The following is a 25,195-nucleotide window of genomic DNA, read 5'->3' on the forward strand; positions in this document are numbered from 1 at the left end:
GTTTTCCATTATTTTCTTAGGTGTAACTGACACCAAAAAAGATATCGTATTCCTCCTGGATGGTTCTGATGGAACAAGAAATGGCTTCCCTGCCATGCGCAATTTTGTTGAGCAAGTGGTGGAAAAGCTCAATGTGGGTGAAAACAAAGACCGTGTCTCGGTGGTCCAGTACGCCAGAGATCCTGAGGCCAATTTCTATCTGAACACATACACCACAAAAGAAGAGGTTGTGGATGCAGTCAGAGGGCTCAAACACAAAGGAGGCAGACCCCTCAACACTGGGGCTGCTCTCCGATACACGAGCGACAAGGTCTTTACAAACTCCACAGGGAGTAGGCGCCTACAAGGTGTTCCACAGATCTTGATCTTAATAAATAGCAGAGGATCTTTTGACACTGTGGATGCGCCAGCCTCTGCTCTCAAACTGCAAGGCATCTATATAATCGGCATTGGAACTCGGAGCTCTGACAAGGACGAGCTGCAGAAGATATCCCATGACCCAAGCTATGCCTTAGCAGTACTTGACTTTGCTAGTTTACAGAATGTCCAAGAACAGTTCTCCTCTGTAATGGGCAGAGTGATAAGGGCTGCAACCATGTCAATAAAAATGAACGGTAAGACACCATCGAAACACTATAACATATGACTCTAACTTAGTATGAACAGTTTAAAGGTTGTAGATGGGAGAGATGGACATCTTAAAGGAGTGTGTGTTTCATGTGTACTACAGAAAAGAGGCGGGGAAGGGATATGGTTTTCTTGTTGGACGGCTCCGACGCCACAAGAAACTCATTCCCAGCTATGAGAGACTTTGTCCAAAGAGTCGTAGAGACACTGAGTTTGGATGGCGACAAAGATCGGGTCTCCCTGGTTCAGTACAGCAGAGACGCGGCTGTCCAGTTCTATCTGAACACATACACCACAAAGGGCGAGATCCTTGACATTGTCAGAGGACTGAGGCACAGAGGTGGAAGACCCCTCAACACCGGAGCAGCTCTCCAGTACTTGAGGGATAATGTCTTCACAGCCTCTGCCGGCAGCCGACGCCTCCAAGGTGTCCCGCAGGTCCTAATCCTGCTGAGCGGCGGAAGGTCTTTTGACAGCGTGGATGCGCCAGCTTCTGCTCTCAAACAGCTGGGAGTGCTGATCTTTGCCATCGGAAGCAGGAGCTCCGATAGCGGAGAGCTGCAGAAGATAGCCCACGAACCCCAATTTGGGCTATCGGTGCCTGAATTCACTGACCTCCCCAGTGTCCAACAACAGCTTCAGTCCTCCGTGGAGGCTGTGGTGATTGACGTCACCCCAGAAACACCATCAGTCATTGGTACGTGTACAAGCACTGCTAGCACTCACTGGGTGTGGGTCCCAGGCAGCAGTGTCCGTCCGTCCGACCGTCCGTCCGCCCCCCCCATAAGGGTTGTCGGCTAGCTCGCGTTTTGCAAAGGTTCTCTTTATCATTTGTCCTCCCGTCTTTTCTCAGCTGAAGCCAAAAAGGATATTGTCTTCCTTCTGGACGGTTCTGACGGAACAAGGAATGGCTTCCCGGACATGCGCAAATTTGTTGAGCAAGTGGTGGAGAAACTCAATGTGGGCGTAAACAAAGACCGTGTCTCTGTGGTCCAGTACGCCAGAGATCCAGAGACCAGTTTCTATCTGAACACGTACACCGCGAGAGAGGATGTTGTGAATGCGCTCAGAGGACTCAGACACAGAGGAGGCAGACCCCTCAACACCGGGGCCGCCCTCCAATATGTCAGGGACAACGTCTTTACAAACTCCTCAGGGAGCAGGCGCTCGCAAGGTGTTCCGCAGATCTTGATCCTGCTAAATGGCGGCCGCTCTTTTGACAGCGTTGCTGCGCCAGCCTCTGCTCTCAAACAGCAGGGCGTCTTTACCATCAGCATTGGAACACAGAACTCTGACAGCAGCGAGCTGCAAAAGATAGCCCATGACCCTAGTCATGCTCTAGCAGTGTCTGAGCTCACTGACCTCCCCAGTGTCCAAGACCAGCTCTCCTCGGTAATAAACAGGGTACTCAGAGCCACGCCCATGACACCAACGGTGACCGGTAAGCCAGAGAACACATGACAAGTTGACTCTTATTCAAACGCGCAAAGAGATGACCAATGCCCAATCAACCTGCGGGTGGGCGGTAGACTTTGGGGTAACCCTAATACGTCTTATGTTTTGTTCACCGCAGCGGAGAGACCGAGAGGAAGGGATGTGGTTTTCTTGTTGGACGGCTCTGACGCCACAAGGAACTCATTCCCCGATATGAGGGACTTTGTCCAAAGAGTCGTAGAGACACTGAGTTTGGATGACGACAAAGATCGCGTCTCCCTGGTTCAGTACAGCAGAGATGCGGCTGTCCAGTTCTATCTGAACACATACACCACAAAGGGCGAGATCCTTGACATTGTCAGAGGACTGAGGCACAGAGGCGGAAGACCCCTCAACACCGGAGCAGCTCTCCAGTACTTGAGGGACAATGTCTTCACAGCCTCTGCCGGCAGCCGACGCCTCCAAGGCGTCCCGCAGGTCCTAATCCTGCTGAGCGGCGGAAGGTCTCTTGACAGCGTGGATGCGCCAGCTTCTGCTCTCAAACAGCTGGGAGTGCTGATCTTTGCCATCGGAAGCAGGGGCTCCGATAGCGGAGAGCTGCAGAAGATAGCCCACGACCCCCGATATGCGCTATCGGTGCCTGAATTCACTGACCTCCCCAGTGTCCAACAACAGCTTCAGTCCTCCGTGGAGGCTGTGGTGATTGACGTCACCCCAGAAACGCCATCAGTCATTGGTACGTGTACAAGCACTGCTAGCACTCACTGGGTGTGGGTCCCAGGCAGCAGTGTCCGTCCGTCCGACCGTCCGTCCGCCCCCCCCATAAGGGTTGTCGGCTAGCTCGCGTTTTGCAAAGGTTCTCTTTATCATTTGTCCTCCCGTCTTTTCTCAGCTGAAGCCAAAAAGGATATTGTCTTCCTTCTGGACGGTTCTGACGGAACAAGGAATGGCTTCCCGGACATGCGCAAATTTGTTGAGCAAGTGGTGGAGAAACTCAATGTGGGCGTAAACAAAGACCGTGTCTCTGTGGTCCAGTACGCCAGAGATCCAGAGACCAGTTTCTATCTGAACACGTACACCGCGAGAGAGGATGTTGTGAATGCGCTCAGAGGACTCAGACACAGAGGAGGCAGACCCCTCAACACCGGGGCCGCCCTCCAATATGTCAGGGACAACGTCTTTACAAACTCCTCAGGGAGCAGGCGCTCGCAAGGTGTTCCGCAGATCTTGATCCTGCTAAATGGCGGCCGCTCTTTTGACAGCGTTGCTGCGCCAGCCTCTGCTCTCAAACAGCAGGGCGTCTTTACCATCAGCATTGGAACACAGAACTCTGACAGCAGCGAGCTGCAAAAGATAGCCCATGACCCTAGTCATGCTCTAGCAGTGTCTGAGCTCACTGACCTCCCCAGTGTCCAAGACCAGCTCTCCTCGGTAATAAACAGGGTACTCAGAGCCACGCCCATGACACCAACGGTGACCGGTAAGCCAGAGAACACATGACAAGTTGACTCTTATTCAAACGCGCAAAGAGATGACCAATGCCCAATCAACCTGCGGGTGGGCGGTAGACTTTGGGGTAACCCTAATACGTCTTATGTTTTGTTCACCGCAGCGGAGAGACCGAGAGGAAGGGATGTGGTTTTCTTGTTGGACGGCTCTGACGCCACAAGGAACTCATTCCCCGATATGAGGGACTTTGTCCAAAGAGTCGTAGAGACACTGAGTTTGGATGACGACAAAGATCGCGTCTCCCTGGTTCAGTACAGCAGAGATGCGGCTGTCCAGTTCTATCTGAACACATACACCACAAAGGGCGAGATCCTTGACATTGTCAGAGGACTGAGGCACAGAGGCGGAAGACCCCTCAACACCGGAGCAGCTCTCCAGTACTTGAGGGACAATGTCTTCACAGCCTCTGCCGGCAGCCGACGCCTCCAAGGCGTCCCGCAGGTCCTAATCCTGCTGAGCGGCGGAAGGTCTCTTGACAGCGTGGATGCGCCAGCTTCTGCTCTCAAACAGCTGGGAGTGCTGATCTTTGCCATCGGAAGCAGGGGCTCCGATAGCGGAGAGCTGCAGAAGATAGCCCACGACCCCCGATATGCGCTATCGGTGCCTGAATTCACTGACCTCCCCAGTGTCCAACAACAGCTTCAGTCCTCCGTGGAGGCTGTGGTGATTGACGTCACCCCAGAAACGCCATCAGTCATTGGTACGTGTACAAGCACTGCTAGCACTCACTGGGTGTGGGTCCCAGGCAGCAGTGTCCGTCCGTCCGACCGTCCGTCCGCCCCCCCCCATAAGGGTTGTCGGCTAGCTCGCGTTTTGCAAAGGTTCTCTTTATCATTTGTCCTCCCGTCTTTTCTCAGCTGAAGCCAAAAAGGATATTGTCTTCCTTCTGGACGGTTCTGACGGAACAAGGAATGGCTTCCCGGACATGCGCAAATTTGTTGAGCAAGTGGTGGAGAAACTCAATGTGGGCGTAAACAAAGACCGTGTCTCTGTGGTCCAGTACGCCAGAGATCCAGAGACCAGTTTCTATCTGAACACGTACACCGCGAGAGAGGATGTTGTGAATGCGCTCAGAGGACTCAGACACAGAGGAGGCAGACCCCTCAACACCGGGGCCGCCCTCCAATATGTCAGGGACAACGTCTTTACAAACTCCTCAGGGAGCAGGCGCTCGCAAGGTGTTCCGCAGATCTTGATCCTGCTAAATGGCGGCCGCTCTTTTGACAGCGTTGCTGCGCCAGCCTCTGCTCTCAAACAGCAGGGCGTCTTTACCATCAGCATTGGAACACAGAACTCTGACAGCAGCGAGCTGCAAAAGATAGCCCATGACCCTAGTCATGCTCTAGCAGTGTCTGAGCTCACTGACCTCCCCAGTGTCCAAGACCAGCTCTCCTCGGTAATAAACAGGGTACTCAGAGCCACGCCCATGACACCAACGGTGACCGGTAAGCCAGAGAACACATGACAAGTTGACTCTTATTCAAACGCGCAAAGAGATGACCAATGCCCAATCAACCTGCGGGTGGGCGGTAGACTTTGGGGTAACCCTAATACGTCTTATGTTTTGTTCACCGCAGCGGAGAGACCGAGAGGAAGGGATGTGGTTTTCTTGTTGGACGGCTCTGACGCCACAAGGAACTCATTCCCCGATATGAGGGACTTTGTCCAAAGAGTCGTAGAGACACTGAGTTTGGATGACGACAAAGATCGCGTCTCCCTGGTTCAGTACAGCAGAGATGCGGCTGTCCAGTTCTATCTGAACACATACACCACAAAGGGCGAGATCCTTGACATTGTCAGAGGACTGAGGCACAGAGGCGGAAGACCCCTCAACACCGGAGCAGCTCTCCAGTACTTGAGGGACAATGTCTTCACAGCCTCTGCCGGCAGCCGACGCCTCCAAGGCGTCCCGCAGGTCCTAATCCTGCTGAGCGGCGGAAGGTCTCTTGACAGCGTGGATGCGCCAGCTTCTGCTCTCAAACAGCTGGGAGTGCTGATCTTTGCCATCGGAAGCAGGGGCTCCGATAGCGGAGAGCTGCAGAAGATAGCCCACGACCCCCGATATGCGCTATCGGTGCCTGAATTCACTGACCTCCCCAGTGTCCAACAGCAGCTTCAGTCCTCCGTGGAGGCTGTGGTGATTGACGTCACCCCAGAAACGCCATCAGTCATTGGTACGTGTACAAGCACTGCTAGCACTCACTGGGTGTGGGTCCCAGGCAGCAGTGTCCGTCCGTCCGACCGTCCGTCCGCCCCCCCCATAAGGGTTGTCGGCTAGCTCGCGTTTTGCAAAGGTTCTCTTTATCATTTGTCCTCCCGTCTTTTCTCAGCTGAAGCCAAAAAGGATATTGTCTTCCTTCTGGACGGTTCTGACGGAACAAGGAATGGCTTCCCGGACATGCGCAAATTTGTTGAGCAAGTGGTGGAGAAACTCAATGTGGGCGTAAACAAAGACCGTGTCTCTGTGGTCCAGTACGCCAGAGATCCAGAGACCAGTTTCTATCTGAACACGTACACCGCGAGAGAGGATGTTGTGAATGCGCTCAGAGGACTCAGACACAGAGGAGGCAGACCCCTCAACACCGGGGCCGCCCTCCAATATGTCAGGGACAACGTCTTTACAAACTCCTCAGGGAGCAGGCGCTCGCAAGGTGTTCCGCAGATCTTGATCCTGCTAAATGGCGGCCGCTCTTTTGACAGCGTTGCTGCGCCAGCCTCTGCTCTCAAACAGCAGGGCGTCTTTACCATCAGCATTGGAACACAGAACTCTGACAGCAGCGAGCTGCAAAAGATAGCCCATGACCCTAGTCATGCTCTAGCAGTGTCTGAGCTCACTGACCTCCCCAGTGTCCAAGACCAGCTCTCCTCGGTAATAAACAGGGTACTCAGAGCCACGCCCATGACACCAACGGTGACCGGTAAGCCAGAGAACACATGACAAGTTGACTCTTATTCAAACGCGCAAAGAGATGACCAATGCCCAATCAACCTGCGGGTGGGCGGTAGACTTTGGGGTAACCCTAATACGTCTTATGTTTTGTTCACCGCAGCGGAGAGACCGAGAGGAAGGGATGTGGTTTTCTTGTTGGACGGCTCTGACGCCACAAGGAACTCATTCCCCGATATGAGGGACTTTGTCCAAAGAGTCGTAGAGACACTGAGTTTGGATGACGACAAAGATCGCGTCTCCCTGGTTCAGTACAGCAGAGATGCGGCTGTCCAGTTCTATCTGAACACATACACCACAAAGGGCGAGATCCTTGACATTGTCAGAGGACTGAGGCACAGAGGCGGAAGACCCCTCAACACCGGAGCAGCTCTCCAGTACTTGAGGGACAATGTCTTCACAGCCTCTGCCGGCAGCCGACGCCTCCAAGGCGTCCCGCAGGTCCTAATCCTGCTGAGCGGCGGAAGGTCTCTTGACAGCGTGGATGCGCCAGCTTCTGCTCTCAAACAGCTGGGAGTGCTGATCTTTGCCATCGGAAGCAGGGGCTCCGATAGCGGAGAGCTGCAGAAGATAGCCCACGACCCCCGATATGCGCTATCGGTGCCTGAATTCACTGACCTCCCCAGTGTCCAACAACAGCTTCAGTCCTCCGTGGAGGCTGTGGTGATTGACGTCACCCCAGAAACGCCATCAGTCATTGGTACGTGTACAAGCACTGCTAGCACTCACTGGGTGTGGGTCCCAGGCAGCAGTGTCCGTCCGTCCGACCGTCCGTCCGCCCCCCCCCATAAGGGTTGTCGGCTAGCTCGCGTTTTGCAAAGGTTCTCTTTATCATTTGTCCTCCCGTCTTTTCTCAGCTGAAGCCAAAAAGGATATTGTCTTCCTTCTGGACGGTTCTGACGGAACAAGGAATGGCTTCCCGGACATGCGCAAATTTGTTGAGCAAGTGGTGGAGAAACTCAATGTGGGCGTAAACAAAGACCGTGTCTCTGTGGTCCAGTACGCCAGAGATCCAGAGACCAGTTTCTATCTGAACACGTACACCGCGAGAGAGGATGTTGTGAATGCGCTCAGAGGACTCAGACACAGAGGAGGCAGACCCCTCAACACCGGGGCCGCCCTCCAATATGTCAGGGACAACGTCTTTACAAACTCCTCAGGGAGCAGGCGCTCGCAAGGTGTTCCGCAGATCTTGATCCTGCTAAATGGCGGCCGCTCTTTTGACAGCGTTGCTGCGCCAGCCTCTGCTCTCAAACAGCAGGGCGTCTTTACCATCAGCATTGGAACACAGAACTCTGACAGCAGCGAGCTGCAAAAGATAGCCCATGACCCTAGTCATGCTCTAGCAGTGTCTGAGCTCACTGACCTCCCCAGTGTCCAAGACCAGCTCTCCTCGGTAATAAACAGGGTACTCAGAGCCACGCCCATGACACCAACGGTGACCGGTAAGCCAGAGAACACATGACAAGTTGACTCTTATTCAAACGCGCAAAGAGATGACCAATGCCCAATCAACCTGCGGGTGGGCGGTAGACTTTGGGGTAACCCTAATACGTCTTATGTTTTGTTCACCGCAGCGGAGAGACCGAGAGGAAGGGATGTGGTTTTCTTGTTGGACGGCTCTGACGCCACAAGGAACTCATTCCCCGATATGAGGGACTTTGTCCAAAGAGTCGTAGAGACACTGAGTTTGGATGACGACAAAGATCGCGTCTCCCTGGTTCAGTACAGCAGAGATGCGGCTGTCCAGTTCTATCTGAACACATACACCACAAAGGGCGAGATCCTTGACATTGTCAGAGGACTGAGGCACAGAGGCGGAAGACCCCTCAACACCGGAGCAGCTCTCCAGTACTTGAGGGACAATGTCTTCACAGCCTCTGCCGGCAGCCGACGCCTCCAAGGCGTCCCGCAGGTCCTAATCCTGCTGAGCGGCGGAAGGTCTCTTGACAGCGTGGATGCGCCAGCTTCTGCTCTCAAACAGCTGGGAGTGCTGATCTTTGCCATCGGAAGCAGGGGCTCCGATAGCGGAGAGCTGCAGAAGATAGCCCACGACCCCCGATATGCGCTATCGGTGCCTGAATTCACTGACCTCCCCAGTGTCCAACAGCAGCTTCAGTCCTCCGTGGAGGCTGTGGTGATTGACGTCACCCCAGAAACGCCATCAGTCATTGGTACGTGTACAAGCACTGCTAGCACTCACTGGGTGTGGGTCCCAGGCAGCAGTGTCCGTCCGTCCGACCGTCCGTCCGCCCCCCCCCATAAGGGTTGTCGGCTAGCTCGCGTTTTGCAAAGGTTCTCTTTATCATTTGTCCTCCCGTCTTTTCTCAGCTGAAGCCAAAAAGGATATTGTCTTCCTTCTGGACGGTTCTGACGGAACAAGGAATGGCTTCCCGGACATGCGCAAATTTGTTGAGCAAGTGGTGGAGAAACTCAATGTGGGCGTAAACAAAGACCGTGTCTCTGTGGTCCAGTACGCCAGAGATCCAGAGACCAGTTTCTATCTGAACACGTACACCGCGAGAGAGGATGTTGTGAATGCGCTCAGAGGACTCAGACACAGAGGAGGCAGACCCCTCAACACCGGGGCCGCCCTCCAATATGTCAGGGACAACGTCTTTACAAACTCCTCAGGGAGCAGGCGCTCGCAAGGTGTTCCGCAGATCTTGATCCTGCTAAATGGCGGCCGCTCTTTTGACAGCGTTGCTGCGCCAGCCTCTGCTCTCAAACAGCAGGGCGTCTTTACCATCAGCATTGGAACACAGAACTCTGACAGCAGCGAGCTGCAAAAGATAGCCCATGACCCTAGTCATGCTCTAGCAGTGTCTGAGCTCACTGACCTCCCCAGTGTCCAAGACCAGCTCTCCTCGGTAATAAACAGGGTACTCAGAGCCACGCCCATGACACCAACGGTGACCGGTAAGCCAGAGAACACATGACAAGTTGACTCTTATTCAAACGCGCAAAGAGATGACCAATGCCCAATCAACCTGCGGGTGGGCGGTAGACTTTGGGGTAACCCTAATACGTCTTATGTTTTGTTCACCGCAGCGGAGAGACCGAGAGGAAGGGATGTGGTTTTCTTGTTGGACGGCTCTGACGCCACAAGGAACTCATTCCCCGATATGAGGGACTTTGTCCAAAGAGTCGTAGAGACACTGAGTTTGGATGACGACAAAGATCGCGTCTCCCTGGTTCAGTACAGCAGAGATGCGGCTGTCCAGTTCTATCTGAACACATACACCACAAAGGGCGAGATCCTTGACATTGTCAGAGGACTGAGGCACAGAGGCGGAAGACCCCTCAACACCGGAGCAGCTCTCCAGTACTTGAGGGACAATGTCTTCACAGCCTCTGCCGGCAGCCGACGCCTCCAAGGCGTCCCGCAGGTCCTAATCCTGCTGAGCGGCGGAAGGTCTCTTGACAGCGTGGATGCGCCAGCTTCTGCTCTCAAACAGCTGGGAGTGCTGATCTTTGCCATCGGAAGCAGGGGCTCCGATAGCGGAGAGCTGCAGAAGATAGCCCACGACCCCCGATATGCGCTATCGGTGCCTGAATTCACTGACCTCCCCAGTGTCCAACAACAGCTTCAGTCCTCCGTGGAGGCTGTGGTGATTGACGTCACCCCAGAAACGCCATCAGTCATTGGTACGTGTACAAGCACTGCTAGCACTCACTGGGTGTGGGTCCCAGGCAGCAGTGTCCGTCCGTCCGACCGTCCGTCCGCCCCCCCCATAAGGGTTGTCGGCTAGCTCGCGTTTTGCAAAGGTTCTCTTTATCATTTGTCCTCCCGTCTTTTCTCAGCTGAAGCCAAAAAGGATATTGTCTTCCTTCTGGACGGTTCTGACGGAACAAGGAATGGCTTCCCGGACATGCGCAAATTTGTTGAGCAAGTGGTGGAGAAACTCAATGTGGGCGTAAACAAAGACCGTGTCTCTGTGGTCCAGTACGCCAGAGATCCAGAGACCAGTTTCTATCTGAACACGTACACCGCGAGAGAGGATGTTGTGAATGCGCTCAGAGGACTCAGACACAGAGGAGGCAGACCCCTCAACACCGGGGCCGCCCTCCAATATGTCAGGGACAACGTCTTTACAAACTCCTCAGGGAGCAGGCGCTCGCAAGGTGTTCCGCAGATCTTGATCCTGCTAAATGGCGGCCGCTCTTTTGACAGCGTTGCTGCGCCAGCCTCTGCTCTCAAACAGCAGGGCGTCTTTACCATCAGCATTGGAACACAGAACTCTGACAGCAGCGAGCTGCAAAAGATAGCCCATGACCCTAGTCATGCTCTAGCAGTGTCTGAGCTCACTGACCTCCCCAGTGTCCAAGACCAGCTCTCCTCGGTAATAAACAGGGTACTCAGAGCCACGCCCATGACACCAACGGTGACCGGTAAGCCAGAGAACACATGACAAGTTGACTCTTATTCAAACGCGCAAAGAGATGACCAATGCCCAATCAACCTGCGGGTGGGCGGTAGACTTTGGGGTAACCCTAATACGTCTTATGTTTTGTTCACCGCAGCGGAGAGACCGAGAGGAAGGGATGTGGTTTTCTTGTTGGACGGCTCTGACGCCACAAGGAACTCATTCCCCGATATGAGGGACTTTGTCCAAAGAGTCGTAGAGACACTGAGTTTGGATGACGACAAAGATCGCGTCTCCCTGGTTCAGTACAGCAGAGATGCGGCTGTCCAGTTCTATCTGAACACATACACCACAAAGGGCGAGATCCTTGACATTGTCAGAGGACTGAGGCACAGAGGCGGAAGACCCCTCAACACCGGAGCAGCTCTCCAGTACTTGAGGGACAATGTCTTCACAGCCTCTGCCGGCAGCCGACGCCTCCAAGGCGTCCCGCAGGTCCTAATCCTGCTGAGCGGCGGAAGGTCTCTTGACAGCGTGGATGCGCCAGCTTCTGCTCTCAAACAGCTGGGAGTGCTGATCTTTGCCATCGGAAGCAGGGGCTCCGATAGCGGAGAGCTGCAGAAGATAGCCCACGACCCCCGATATGCGCTATCGGTGCCTGAATTCACTGACCTCCCCAGTGTCCAACAACAGCTTCAGTCCTCCGTGGAGGCTGTGGTGATTGACGTCACCCCAGAAACGCCATCAGTCATTGGTACGTGTACAAGCACTGCTAGCACTCACTGGGTGTGGGTCCCAGGCAGCAGTGTCCGTCCGTCCGACCGTCCGTCCGCCCCCCCATAAGGGTTGTCGGCTAGCTCGCGTTTTGCAAAGGTTCTCTTTATCATTTGTCCTCCCGTCTTTTCTCAGCTGAAGCCAAAAAGGATATTGTCTTCCTTCTGGACGGTTCTGACGGAACAAGGAATGGCTTCCCGGACATGCGCAAATTTGTTGAGCAAGTGGTGGAGAAACTCAATGTGGGCGTAAACAAAGACCGTGTCTCTGTGGTCCAGTACGCCAGAGATCCAGAGACCAGTTTCTATCTGAACACGTACACCGCGAGAGAGGATGTTGTGAATGCGCTCAGAGGACTCAGACACAGAGGAGGCAGACCCCTCAACACCGGGGCCGCCCTCCAATATGTCAGGGACAACGTCTTTACAAACTCCTCAGGGAGCAGGCGCTCGCAAGGTGTTCCGCAGATCTTGATCCTGCTAAATGGCGGCCGCTCTTTTGACAGCGTTGCTGCGCCAGCCTCTGCTCTCAAACAGCAGGGCGTCTTTACCATCAGCATTGGAACACAGAACTCTGACAGCAGCGAGCTGCAAAAGATAGCCCATGACCCTAGTCATGCTCTAGCAGTGTCTGAGCTCACTGACCTCCCCAGTGTCCAAGACCAGCTCTCCTCGGTAATAAACAGGGTACTCAGAGCCACGCCCATGACACCAACGGTGACCGGTAAGCCAGAGAACACATGACAAGTTGACTCTTATTCAAACGCGCAAAGAGATGACCAATGCCCAATCAACCTGCGGGTGGGCGGTAGACTTTGGGGTAACCCTAATACGTCTTATGTTTTGTTCACCGCAGCGGAGAGACCGAGAGGAAGGGATGTGGTTTTCTTGTTGGACGGCTCTGACGCCACAAGGAACTCATTCCCCGATATGAGGGACTTTGTCCAAAGAGTCGTAGAGACACTGAGTTTGGATGACGACAAAGATCGCGTCTCCCTGGTTCAGTACAGCAGAGATGCGGCTGTCCAGTTCTATCTGAACACATACACCACAAAGGGCGAGATCCTTGACATTGTCAGAGGACTGAGGCACAGAGGCGGAAGACCCCTCAACACCGGAGCAGCTCTCCAGTACTTGAGGGACAATGTCTTCACAGCCTCTGCCGGCAGCCGACGCCTCCAAGGCGTCCCGCAGGTCCTAATCCTGCTGAGCGGCGGAAGGTCTCTTGACAGCGTGGATGCGCCAGCTTCTGCTCTCAAACAGCTGGGAGTGCTGATCTTTGCCATCGGAAGCAGGGGCTCCGATAGCGGAGAGCTGCAGAAGATAGCCCACGACCCCCGATATGCGCTATCGGTGCCTGAATTCACTGACCTCCCCAGTGTCCAACAACAGCTTCAGTCCTCCGTGGAGGCTGTGGTGATTGACGTCACCCCAGAAACGCCATCAGTCATTGGTACGTGTACAAGCACTGCTAGCACTCACTGGGTGTGGGTCCCAGGCAGCAGTGTCCGTCCGTCCGACCGTCCGTCCGCCCCCCCATAAGGGTTGTCGGCTAGCTCGCGTTTTGCAAAGGTTCTCTTTATCATTTGTCCTCCCGTCTTTTCTCAGCTGAAGCCAAAAAGGATATTGTCTTCCTTCTGGACGGTTCTGACGGAACAAGGAATGGCTTCCCGGACATGCGCAAATTTGTTGAGCAAGTGGTGGAGAAACTCAATGTGGGCGTAAACAAAGACCGTGTCTCTGTGGTCCAGTACGCCAGAGATCCAGAGACCAGTTTCTATCTGAACACGTACACCGCGAGAGAGGATGTTGTGAATGCGCTCAGAGGACTCAGACACAGAGGAGGCAGACCCCTCAACACCGGGGCCGCCCTCCAATATGTCAGGGACAACGTCTTTACAAACTCCTCAGGGAGCAGGCGCTCGCAAGGTGTTCCGCAGATCTTGATCCTGCTAAATGGCGGCCGCTCTTTTGACAGCGTTGCTGCGCCAGCCTCTGCTCTCAAACAGCAGGGCGTCTTTACCATCAGCATTGGAACACAGAACTCTGACAGCAGCGAGCTGCAAAAGATAGCCCATGACCCTAGTCATGCTCTAGCAGTGTCTGAGCTCACTGACCTCCCCAGTGTCCAAGACCAGCTCTCCTCGGTAATAAACAGGGTACTCAGAGCCACGCCCATGACACCAACGGTGACCGGTAAGCCAGAGAACACATGACAAGTTGACTCTTATTCAAACGCGCAAAGAGATGACCAATGCCCAATCAACCTGCGGGTGGGCGGTAGACTTTGGGGTAACCCTAATACGTCTTATGTTTTGTTCACCGCAGCGGAGAGACCGAGAGGAAGGGATGTGGTTTTCTTGTTGGACGGCTCTGACGCCACAAGGAACTCATTCCCCGATATGAGGGACTTTGTCCAAAGAGTCGTAGAGACACTGAGTTTGGATGACGACAAAGATCGCGTCTCCCTGGTTCAGTACAGCAGAGATGCGGCTGTCCAGTTCTATCTGAACACATACACCACAAAGGGCGAGATCCTTGACATTGTCAGAGGACTGAGGCACAGAGGCGGAAGACCCCTCAACACCGGAGCAGCTCTCCAGTACTTGAGGGACAATGTCTTCACAGCCTCTGCCGGCAGCCGACGCCTCCAAGGCGTCCCGCAGGTCCTAATCCTGCTGAGCGGCGGAAGGTCTCTTGACAGCGTGGATGCGCCAGCTTCTGCTCTCAAACAGCTGGGAGTGCTGATCTTCGCCATCGGAAGCAGGGGCTCCGATAGCCGAGAGCTGCAGAAGATAGCCCACGACCCCCGATACGCGCTATCGGTGCCTGAATTCACTGACCTCCCCTCTGTAATGAACAGGTTGTTAAGTGCTGTATCCACGAGACCATCAGTAACTGGTAAGCAAGGTCATCGTCCCAAACAAGCCACCCCACTGCAGTTCTTTTATAGGACGAGTATCCCGCAAGTAAATGAAATCAAATCCTTCCCCATAACTTTCCTTTTAGTTTAGGTTAAAGTTTACCCTGCTTGTATCTTTCCAAAGAATCCTGAGTCTCGGTCTGTTGAAATATGAGTTTGTGTTTTTTATCTTATTCCATGTGCAGGCATATTGTAAGCTATTTTCCAATGACTTGAACCTATAATTCTCACTCGGAAAATACTAACTCAGTTCCCATTCTCCTCTTTCCTTAGCCGAGTCACAAGGCCCCCGGAGAGACATCATCTTCCTCGTCGACGGATCTGACGGCGTTGGAAGAGATTTCCCTATTATCCAGGAGTTCATACGTAGGGTTGTTGAGAATCTGAACGTGGGCGAAAATAAGATCCGAATCGGCGTGGTTCAGTTCGGCGATTACGCACATACTGACATGTATCTGAACACACATACAACCAAAGAAGAAGTCTTGAATACTGTCAGGGGATTAAGGCAGCGGGGAGGAAGACAGCGTAACCTGGGTCAGGCTTTACAGTTTGTCAATGATGATGTGCTGACAGCTGCACGAGGTAGCAGGAAACAAGAAGGTGTACCACAGTTTTTGGTTGTTGTCTCCAGTGGGTCGCCAACAGATGACATCAATCGTCCGGCAACCACCCTCAAGCGATCGAGGGTCATTCCTTTCAGCATTGGAACCAGAGATGTGAACCCTAAAGACTTGCAAATAGTGTCCTTTGTGCCCAACTTTGCTTTCACTGTAGATGATCTCCCAAGCTTGGATACAGTCCAACAAAACGTAATCAATAGGCTTACGGAGTTATCCGATGATGACATCGCCAGGATCGTCCCACAATTCCCTATCATTGAAGGTAGTTACATATTTTGCTGCACTCTTATGAAATTGATTGTCATGCTGTGTTGTTATACAGTGGACCACCACTAATCGCTATTATAAAAGCTGGGCTAGCTCTCAAACAGTGAAAGCCGGCGTGTAATTGATGGCCTTTTTTTTCCAAAGCCAAACAAATCTTTAAGAAAGGCTGATAAGCATTACCTATGAATTTTCTTTAAAAAAAAAAAAAAGAAGCAATTTTACAATATTGGATTTTTTAAAATTTCGTCAATGGACGAATCTGTGGGTGCCAAACCACAAGTATGCGGAGGTCAACTGTATATTTTTATTTAGCTTGTTACAAAATGCATTGCCAATTATACCTTGGTTTCTTGAATTCCTTTTGTCCAGAAATTGTACCAAGCTCAGGTGGAGAAAAGAGGGATGTTGTGTTTCTCATCGACGGTTCAAATACAGCACGAAATGACTTCCCTTCCATTCGTGAAATGATCATAAGAGTTGTGGAGAAGTTGGATGTTGGACTGGATAAAGTCAGAATTTCAGTTGTACAGTATAGCGACGACACAAAGGTAGAATTTCTCCTAAATGAATATTCCACCAAAAACGAAGTACGCCAGGCTGTGACGCAACTTCGAAGCAGAGGAGGAAGCCGCTTGAACACAGGTCAAGCTCTTGAGTGGGTCTCCCGAAACATCTACCAGAGGTCCGCGGGAAGCCGCTTAGAAGACGGAGTACCTCAGTTTTTGATTGTAGTTACTGGTGGAGCCTCTGCAGATGATGTTACAGCTCCAGCGGACCAACTGAAGAGAAGCCATGTTGCACCTATTGCCATCGGTTCAAGGAATTCAGACATTGATGAGCTGAGGAAAATTTCCCTGAAGCCTGAACTTGCATACACAGTTGAAAGTTTCCAGCAGCTTCCGGTCGTTGAGCAGCGCCTCATTAATTCAGTCAAAACCATGTCTGCGTCTGATATCATCGGAAGCTATCGCCCTCCGGATGAGGTCTTCGGTAAGATGTTAATGTTTGATTAACTTTGCGTTCACAAGTAACTAAGAATGCTTGTTCTATTCCTCTTTCCAGATGTGTTAGATGTTGGGCGAAAGGACATCATTTTCCTCATTGACGGCTCAGACAACACAGGCGTCACGGGTATCGCTCACATTCGGGACTTCATATTGAACCTCGTCAAACAACTTGACGTGCGACCTGACCAAGTGCGTGTGGGCCTTGTCCAGTACGCCGACGGAGTCAAACCAGAGTTCTCGCTCAATTCGCATGGCGCCAAGCCAGACGTTATCACGGCCGTCAGAAAACTACGTCAAATGGGCGGTCGCTCTTCCAACCTGGCTGATGCGATTGAATATGTCCTACAGAATGAGTTAAAGCCCTCTGCCGGTGTTCGTCCAGTGGAAGCTTCCCAGCATCTTGTGGTTCTCACAGGAGGACGTTCCCCACAAGATGTGTCTCTCTATGGACCTTTGCTAAAGGGATCCAAAGTCAACTGTATTGGTATTGGAGCAAGTGGGGCAGACACAAGGCAACTTGCCCAAATTGCTAAATCGTCAGAAGATGTCCTTCAGGTTCGTACGTTCCCTGGCCTGCCGGAAATCAACGACAGACTTGTTGCGAGACTGAAGGGGACCCTCCCTGTTGATCCTGCCCCAGAAGAGATTCCCAGTGAGTGTCATGGAAATGACTATGACCAGTCTATGTTAGAGCTGCTAGAATAACTAATGACACATTTTTCCTTCTCTAATTCTTCCCAGCACAAGGACTACCTGCATCTAAGAAGGCTGACATCGTGTTTTTGGTGGACGGCTCCATAAACCTGGGCAGAGAAAATTTCAATAAAGTGATGGCGTTTGTCGCCGAACTCGTTGACCTGTTCTACACTGACAGAGACAACCTGCGGATTGGACTGGCGCATTATGGCACCGACGTGTCGGATGTGTTCTACCTTAACACCCACAAGAACAAACCAGACATTGTTAGTGCCATAGAGAGTGCAGATTATAAAGGGGGACGTAGAAGCAACACGGGGGCAGCCATTCGACACATTCAAAATGTTCAGTTTTCCAAACCGAAGGGCAGCAGAAAAGATGAAGGCACTCCTCAGATCCTCATGCTCATCCAAGGAGGGCCGTCGTCTGATGACGCCAAATCAGCTGCACTCGGCTTAAAGAAGAGCGGTGTGCGAATCTTTGCTGTTGGAGTGGGTGACACGGCCAATGAGCAAGAGATCCTGGCCAGTGACTCCACTACTGTGGCCAGAGCCAGAACCTATCAGGAGCTCTCCGAACTCAATGAGCAAATCCTGGGCACGTTAGATGACGAAGTGAAGGGCAAGCTGTGCGTTGGTGTACAAGACGCTCCCAGAGGTAAGAAATGTTATGGCATTGTTTTGTCACGACGATGGTCGTTGAATAGCTCAGTAAGTTGACCGCCACACAGTAAAACCATTTTTAAAAATGGTCCTCTTTTTCAAGCCTGCAACCTCGAGGTGTTGGTGGGCTTCGACGTTTCTGCCCAGAATATCTTCAGTGCCCAAACCAATCTCCTGAGCAAAATGGGCGCCATTCTACAGAGGATCGCCAAAATGTCGACCATCAGTTGCTCGTCGGGGCAAACTCCCTCCATTCAAATTGGCATGCTCGCCATCGACTCCACCGGCCAGCCCATCCAGGTGGACTTCACCGACAATCCCAACAAGCTATTGGAGGCCTTTAGAGGGCTTCGCAATCGTGGCCCCTTTGTTCTCAGTGGCAAGACCATCTCGGCTTACACTGACAGATTCCGAAACCGACAAGATGATGCCGTCAAGGTGGGTTCACGAGACACACGTGCCCTGGTCATTCTAAGTACAGTCAAACTTTGTTCACAAATTTCATTCCTTCAGAGACTCGGTCACGAGCCAGTCATTTTTCCCTTTTACGTAATGAAAGATGCATTATTCCGTTCTAGCTCCATTCCCAAAAAATACACCGTAAACTGAATTTGAAGTCTTGTTCATAAACTGATTTGTTGATGAACAGGATGTCCGCCTACAGAAGTTCGACTCTTTGACGTGATGATAATTAAGCGTAATCTTTTTATTCTAGGTTGTTATTCATCTGACTGATGGTATCGATGCACCCTATCCTGAAATGAAAAGGCGAATTGAGGAGCTCCGCCAATCAGGTGACTACTACCCTTCCAAAATGATCACACCCAGGAACTGCTTACGCTTTGATACTAACACACAGACCTGCCATAGGAGGAGTTGAAATGCGTTTAGATGATGAGAAAGGATCATTTTTAAAAACTTTTTTTGCAATCCCATTCCAATCAGGAGTCAACAGTTTGATTCTGGTCGGCCTGGAACGCGTTCCCAGGTTTGAAGACGCTGCGTTGTTGGAATTTGGCCGTGGCTTTAGGTACACCAGACCCCTACGACTTAACATCTTGGACTTGGACTACGAGCTAATGGAGGAACTGGTATGTGGACACTTTCAATATGCAGAACAATACAAAATACTGTAAATGAACTAACATGGACTCTCCTTACTGTTGTTACGTAGGACAATATTGCAGAGAAGGAGTGCTGTGGAGTGCCGTGCAAATGTACAGGCACAAGGGGAGACCGAGGCTCCATCGGCGTTTCAGGCCCTAAGGTATGGGTCAAATGCCAAGATCAGAACACCTTCAAAGAGGAAATAGGAAATCTGATCATTTAATCTTGTTGTTTTAGGGTCGTCCGGGTGGCGCAGGAAGCCAAGGACATCCTGGTGATGAGGGCGGACCGGTAAGCTTATCTGTGGTCCTTTTCTGACCGAACCCTAACTAGACTTGTAAACTGCATTTGTTTGCAGTCATTTGGTTCTTATGAATTCTTTGATTTCTTTATTGTCACGTGTTAACATTTTTGTGGCATATACAGGGAGAGCGAGGTCCTCCTGGTGTGAATGGAACTCAGGGCTTCCAGGGATGTCCTGGGCAGAGAGGTTTCAAGGTGAGGGGAATGATCACTTGGACATATTGATGGTGAATTAGGAAATGGCTTTATCATCATTACGTTTCGGCCTACATGTTGTTTTGTGGCCTTTCGCAGACAATTGTCAGCCTAGTGAAAGTTTGATGGAATGGTCTCCAAGGGCCTTATGTACTAAAAAATGTATTTTTGCTAACTATGATTTCTGACACTTTCCACAGGGTTCTCGAGGATATTCTGGAGAAAAGGTGATTTCATTTCCTTTTCAAATTCATATTGTGAGACTCAACTAGTTGTAAAATGTTAAACAAATGCTAACCTGTTGCAGGGCGAATCTGGAGAAATTGGCCTGGATGGAATTAATGGTGAAGAGGTAATGATGTCCTAAAACGTAATCATTTTTTTTTTCCTTATGGATAGACTTGAATAAATTTGCAACTGCCGGGGTCTTTATAGGGCAAAAGTGGAGTGGCTGGGCCCTCGGGAGACAGAGGACATTCTGGCAGTAGAGTGAGTCATAGAATTTTTCTTCGGATTATCATTACCCAGGCAATATTTTCTCAGCTGACTTGATGTGTTTGAATCTTCAAGGGTCCTAAAGGCATCAAAGGCCAAGCGGGAGACAAGGGCCAAATGGGAATCAGAGGAGACCCTGTGAGTTTCGTCGACATTTCCTGATTGTAGCCATTCAAATAAGGTTTGTTCTAGCTATTGATTTGGATATTTCTGTCTTGATAGGGTACAAGTGGAGTGGATAATAACAGAGCTGGACCAAAAGGAGACCCTGGTGATGCGGGACCAGCGGTAATGCCATACTAGCATACAGTATATTAAAATGTATTAAATAATGTAATTCCTTATAAGCACATGGGGAAAAATTGTCAGTACACTTCCCCACTTGCGTCGCTACATAAACGTGCTGTCATTAGTTTGGAATGTATTTGATCCATACCGTCTGTAGGACATCTTGACTTTGTTGTTGACCATTAGGGCGAGCCCGGCGAGGACGGAAACAAGGGAGCAGCTGGAGAACCAGGAAGAAGGGTAACGCCTTCAACCACGGATTGCTTTTGCCATGTGGCCATTTTGTATTTAATATCCCCATGTTTTCATTAGGGAGCGGATGGGAGACGCGGCGCGCCGGGACAAGCTGTAAGTGTTTTCCTTTTTTTTTTTTTTTTGAGGGTGGGGGGCATGAAACGACAAGGGTAATGTCACCTGATTCTAAAATGCTGCTGTTGTCTAAAAAGGGGAAGCCGGGACCACCTGGAGTTGACGGTGTGAGGGGGGAAACTGGAATCGGAGGATCAAGAGTAAGTCGTCTTTGCAAATGTTTAGAATGAGGCCATAAAACTGAACAGGAAGTCAGACATTTAGGGTTGAAGCAGCCACTTTGGGTGAATTCCCTTACTAGTGCTTTTTGGAAAGCCCCTGGCACCAGTTGAATCAATCAACATGAAATTGGGGGGGGGGGGGGGGGGGGGGGTTGGTACGCTTCTGCTCCTTCTCAAGGCGCCATTCTAAAAACTGAAAGGGAAGTCAACCATTTTGCTTTGAAATGATCATTTGATTCACATAATGTCCCATCACCACAATTGCCTTTTTGTGTCTTCTCGACTAGGGTCCGACTGGACCAAACGGTGCACCAGGACCCAGAGGAGAAGTTGGAAATCCTGGACCCAGAGTGAGTCAGCCTTGCAAAAATCAAATCTCGACTTAGCCTGTGCATTCACACACACATTTTAAGATACTGTGTGTAGAATTCAGAGAAAAGAATCTAGAATCTCGTGCTGTTCGTTTGCAGGGTCCCGGGGGAAGCCCAGGTGCTTCGGGAGAAAAGGGAAGAAGAGGACCAGTCGGTCGCAAGGTACACACTGGAACTAATGTTGGCGGGCCTTTGTGCTTCTTCCGCGACAGCCTTGTTTAATTTCTAAACACGCGGGGCCTGAGCCTCGCTTATTTTCTCTCTCATGTTACTTCGCACATATGTAATAAATTGGAGGAAAACAGCAACGTCCACAGATGGAACCAAAGAAAACAGCCTGATCACATTTTTCAATACGTACCGAAGAGAGATGTCTAACTTATACTTTTTTTTTTGTCTGTCCATCCTGTTTTGTCTGGGGTCGTGTAGGGAGAGCCCGGAGATCCGGGAATTAAAGGCGTCATCGGACCGTTGGGACTCCGCGGAGAGTCTGTAAGACATCTTTGATCTCGTATTTGTAATGCTGATGAAAGATGGCGGGCAGCTCAAACGGACGTGTTGTGTTTTTCTCCAAGGGAGAAGATGGCAGGGATGGATTCGGCATCTCGGGGCCCAAAGGAAGAAGGGCAAGTCCATTTTGTCTTCTCGTTGTTTGTACTGCTAACATATGCTCAGATTTATTTCATGCTGGGATCGTTTTGAAATATACAAGTCATGGGACGTCACTCTAACCGATTGATTTTCATCTCTAGGGAGATGAAGGCTTCCCAGGGTTCCCGGGGCCAAAGGTGAGGAAGAGACTATTTTCAGTTTGGTATTATTTGCCAACTAGGTGTTTAACTGATCTCACAAAAACATTTCCACCCACTAGCAAATAACTAACTGCACTCCTGCTTCTTTTTCCAACCGTGCAGGGAGAAGCTGGTAACGCAGGAACCAAGGGTGCACCTGGTCCTCGAGGAAATCTTGGGCAGAGGGTAAACTAGGCGCTTGTTTTTATGCATTCACTTGTTTATCTCAATTCTTATGTTTATCTGTCCATGTGAATCCAAAACGGAAACCACAATGACATTTCTTTTCTGGCAGGGCGTTTCCGGAAATGCCGGAACGGCCGGGCAGAAGGGAGAGGTCGGCTATCCGGGGCCTTACGTAAGCAACGTCCTTCACTCGCATCTCATCCGGCAATCTTGATCTTGTCCAAACTTTAGCATCACCACTTGTGGTTTTGGCGCTTTAGGGTCTGAAGGGGCCGAGAGGACCGGGAGTTGTGGTACGTTTGGCGTACTTTACACCATCATCATCCTGCTTACTTTAAACAGAGCTCCAGAGTGAGGTCACATGTCTCTCGTTTCTTTTTTCTCATTAGCAATGCGACCTCGTCAAGAAGATCAGAGACAATTGTCGTAAGTCTCAGGCGTTCAACACAGCATGCAAAAACACAGCACAAATATTGAATTTGAATTACTACAACAGTGAGAAAATGTATGAAGTCAAACTCCAAAACAAAATGGGATCCTTTCAAATGGGCAGCTTCCATAATTTGTCCCTTTTAAGTCTCGCTTGAACAATCGATGCTCTCTTATGTACACCGCACTCATTTTTTGTCCCTTTCGTCAACAGCCTGCTGCTACGGTAAGGAGCAAACGCCGCCGTTTAAATTTTTAGCCACGGTGGACGAAAACCTAAACGTGTCGGTGGGCTTCCCCAGGCAAGCTGGAGTGCCCCCTGTACCCGACGGAGTTGGCCTTCGTGCTGGACGCGTCCAACGACGTGGGGCGGCCGGCCTTCAACGGCATGCGCGAGGCCGTGCTGCGGCTGCTCAACGGCATCACCGTGTCGGAGAGCAACTGTCCGCGAGGTGCCCGCGTGGCCCTGGCGCTCTACAACAGTGAGGTGACTACCGAGGTGCGCTTTAGCGACGCGCTGAAGAAGCGGGCGCTGCTGCGCCACGTGGAGGGCCTGCAGACACTGCAGACCAACAAGCGCCGCAGCCTGGAGACGGCTATGAGCTTCGTGGCGCACAACACCTTCAAAAGGGTGCGCAGTGGCTTCCTGGTCAGGAAGGTGGCCGTCTTCTTCGTGGGTGGCTCGGTGGCCAACGCCCAGGCCGTCACCAACGCCGCGCTGCGCCTCCATGACGCCGGCATCGCCACCTTGTTCTTGGTCAAGAGTGACGACAGGGCGCTCACCAGAGCCTTGCAGGTAATGCTGATGCGGTGCCATACCGTGACACTTTTGCCCTGCTTTGGGATTTTCTTCGCTTTGGGGCTTTGAATGTCTTCGAGCCCGACTAACCAATGAGAGTCCCATTTTTTAATCATATGCTGTCATTTTGCCCCACAAGGTGAACAACACCGCTCTGGCCCAGGTCATCGTCATGCCCAACCCAGGAAGTGCCCAGTTTAATTCAGTCATGACGAAAGTCATGAACTGCCATCTTTGTTTCGGTAAGAATGTTTAACTAAAGACAGTGGCGACTCCAACCAGGAATAACCAAAAGAAAAGAAAATCTTAGAAATGTTATGTCTATAATTTTGGAAGTGGAGCTAGATGGAAAACACGTTTTGAGAAGCACAGATGTAGAGAGCGGACTTTGCTCTTTTGCAGACATCTGCGCCCCTGACCAAATGTGCGACTACATTCCGCCCTCGCCCGGTCGAGACAGAAGGTCTTTCACCACCGACGTGGACATCGACATGAGCTTCGTGGTGGACAGCTCGGAAAGCACGTACCCCGCCGTCTTCACTGAGATCAAACGCTACATCGCGCACATGGTGGAGCACCTGCAGATGTCCTCCAGCCCCGAGACGTCCCCTCACCACGCCAGAGTGGCCGTCCTCCAGCAGGCGCCCTACCAGTTCATCCACAACCACACCAAGATACCCGTTCACGTGGACATCGGCCTTACCGAGCACCAGTCGGCGGAGGGTATCGTCAAGTTCCTGCTGGACAAGACACCGCAGCTGGAAGGCGGACGTTCGTTAGCGGCCGCCATGGAGTGGACGGTGGAGCACGTCTTTGAGAAGGCGCCCCTGCAGCGGCCACGCAAGGTGTTGATGCTCTTTGTGACGGGCGGCGTGGAGGAGCTCGAGGAGCAGCTGGTACGCGTCGCCATCGACATCAAGTGCAGAGGCTACTTTTTGGTCATCTTTGGCGTCGGCGAGAAGCTGAGCGCCGGCGACGCTCGCGTCCTGTCCCGCATGGCCAGCGAGCCCACCGACGTCTTCTTCAAGAGGCTGGACACCATCTCGCAGTTTTACGATAAGCACCTGCGCACCTTTGGACAGATGCTGCCCAAGTACATCAGCAGTACGTTTGTTGACTACAATTTGATTTATTGTATCCTAATGTTATTTCCTCTCATTTGTAGATTTGGGATATTTGGGGATCAGTCATAATATTTTGGAGTGTTTCTTCTAATTCTTTTTTCTTCCATTGCAGTTGAAAACGCTTTCTTCATGTCCCCTGAAGTGTCCAAGCACTGCAAGTGGTTCCAGAGTGACCAGCCCCTAAAAAACCCTTTCACCACTTTGGCACGCCAACCCCAGTAAGCTACTGTTCTGTTGATTCTTTTTTTTTTCCTTAACATCATCATCATCAGGTTCCCGCATGATCTTGCCATTTACAGGAGCCACACAAAACAACACGAAAAGCAGCAGGAATCTCATCCAGTAAAGCACAAAGGTGAGATCCATTCGTACGAAAGCAAAAACTGATGAGATTCACAAAATGTTGTAAACAGTAAACATCAACAAGAATGTTGATCGGGAAAATATAAATACGAGAAAAACAATGGGGGGAAAAAAAACACTAATAATGAAATATCACTTGCTTGCTTGCTTTTGTTTGTGTTCAGCGATGGACCCCGAGGAGCTTCACGTGTCCAACGTGACGCGTAGCGGCTTCAAGTTGCGTTGGACCAACCCGGACCCCAAGAACTTTGTCTACTTCCAAGTGACGGTGACGCGACTGCACGACCACGCCTTGGCCGTCAAGACCAACGTGTCGGGCTCCGAGCTGTCCGTGGACAAGCTGGAGAGCGGGCAGACGTACCACGCCGTGGTGACGGGC

General features: G+C 51.4%; 2 protein-coding genes across 12 annotated transcripts in view; one reads left to right on the top strand and one right to left on the bottom strand.

Moving 5' to 3' along the window:
• The window catches only part of col6a3 (collagen, type VI, alpha 3), a 36,663-nt gene extending 13,681 nt beyond the window's left edge, over window positions 1-22,982 (top strand). For all 7 annotated transcript variants that reach the window (XM_068651658.1, XM_068651660.1, XM_068651659.1 and 4 more), the window contains 48 exons: window positions 21-614; window positions 731-1,324; window positions 1,481-2,068; window positions 2,201-2,797; window positions 2,954-3,541; window positions 3,674-4,270; window positions 4,428-5,015; window positions 5,148-5,744; window positions 5,901-6,488; window positions 6,621-7,217; window positions 7,375-7,962; window positions 8,095-8,691; window positions 8,849-9,436; window positions 9,569-10,165; window positions 10,322-10,909; window positions 11,042-11,638; window positions 11,794-12,381; window positions 12,514-13,110; window positions 13,266-13,853; window positions 13,986-14,558; window positions 14,854-15,465; window positions 15,840-16,460; window positions 16,533-17,129; window positions 17,219-17,830; window positions 17,939-18,273; window positions 18,551-18,629; window positions 18,781-18,926; window positions 19,010-19,102; window positions 19,180-19,233; window positions 19,369-19,440; window positions 19,641-19,667; window positions 19,748-19,792; window positions 19,876-19,929; window positions 20,011-20,073; window positions 20,158-20,223; window positions 20,410-20,463; window positions 20,536-20,571; window positions 20,670-20,732; window positions 21,041-21,103; window positions 21,224-21,286; window positions 21,554-21,616; window positions 21,700-21,754; window positions 21,881-21,912; window positions 22,039-22,101; window positions 22,211-22,273; window positions 22,362-22,394; window positions 22,491-22,756; window positions 22,833-22,982. In XM_068651658.1, coding sequence (XP_068507759.1) covers window positions 21-614; window positions 731-1,324; window positions 1,481-2,068; window positions 2,201-2,797; window positions 2,954-3,541; window positions 3,674-4,270; window positions 4,428-5,015; window positions 5,148-5,744; window positions 5,901-6,488; window positions 6,621-7,217; window positions 7,375-7,962; window positions 8,095-8,691; window positions 8,849-9,436; window positions 9,569-10,165; window positions 10,322-10,909; window positions 11,042-11,638; window positions 11,794-12,381; window positions 12,514-13,110; window positions 13,266-13,853; window positions 13,986-14,558; window positions 14,854-15,465; window positions 15,840-16,460; window positions 16,533-17,129; window positions 17,219-17,830; window positions 17,939-18,273; window positions 18,551-18,629; window positions 18,781-18,926; window positions 19,010-19,102; window positions 19,180-19,233; window positions 19,369-19,440; window positions 19,641-19,667; window positions 19,748-19,792; window positions 19,876-19,929; window positions 20,011-20,073; window positions 20,158-20,223; window positions 20,410-20,463; window positions 20,536-20,571; window positions 20,670-20,732; window positions 21,041-21,103; window positions 21,224-21,286; window positions 21,554-21,616; window positions 21,700-21,754; window positions 21,881-21,912; window positions 22,039-22,101; window positions 22,211-22,273; window positions 22,362-22,394; window positions 22,491-22,688 — 16,091 coding nt within the window. In that variant the 3' untranslated portion in view covers window positions 22,689-22,756; window positions 22,833-22,982. The remainder of the gene's footprint in view (window positions 1-20; window positions 615-730; window positions 1,325-1,480; window positions 2,069-2,200; window positions 2,798-2,953; window positions 3,542-3,673; window positions 4,271-4,427; window positions 5,016-5,147; window positions 5,745-5,900; window positions 6,489-6,620; window positions 7,218-7,374; window positions 7,963-8,094; window positions 8,692-8,848; window positions 9,437-9,568; window positions 10,166-10,321; window positions 10,910-11,041; window positions 11,639-11,793; window positions 12,382-12,513; window positions 13,111-13,265; window positions 13,854-13,985; window positions 14,559-14,853; window positions 15,466-15,839; window positions 16,461-16,532; window positions 17,130-17,218; window positions 17,831-17,938; window positions 18,274-18,550; window positions 18,630-18,780; window positions 18,927-19,009; window positions 19,103-19,179; window positions 19,234-19,368; window positions 19,441-19,640; window positions 19,668-19,747; window positions 19,793-19,875; window positions 19,930-20,010; window positions 20,074-20,157; window positions 20,224-20,409; window positions 20,464-20,535; window positions 20,572-20,669; window positions 20,733-21,040; window positions 21,104-21,223; window positions 21,287-21,553; window positions 21,617-21,699; window positions 21,755-21,880; window positions 21,913-22,038; window positions 22,102-22,210; window positions 22,274-22,361; window positions 22,395-22,490; window positions 22,757-22,832) is intronic.
• mlphb (melanophilin b) overlaps window positions 1-25,195 on the bottom strand; it is a 60,046-nt gene that overhangs the window by 29,861 nt on the left and 4,990 nt on the right. The window lies entirely within an intron of this gene.

Source organism: Syngnathus scovelli, chromosome 8 (assembly GCF_024217435.2).
Source record: "Syngnathus scovelli strain Florida chromosome 8, RoL_Ssco_1.2, whole genome shotgun sequence".
NCBI classification, from domain to species: Eukaryota; Metazoa; Chordata; class Actinopteri; order Syngnathiformes; family Syngnathidae; genus Syngnathus; species Syngnathus scovelli.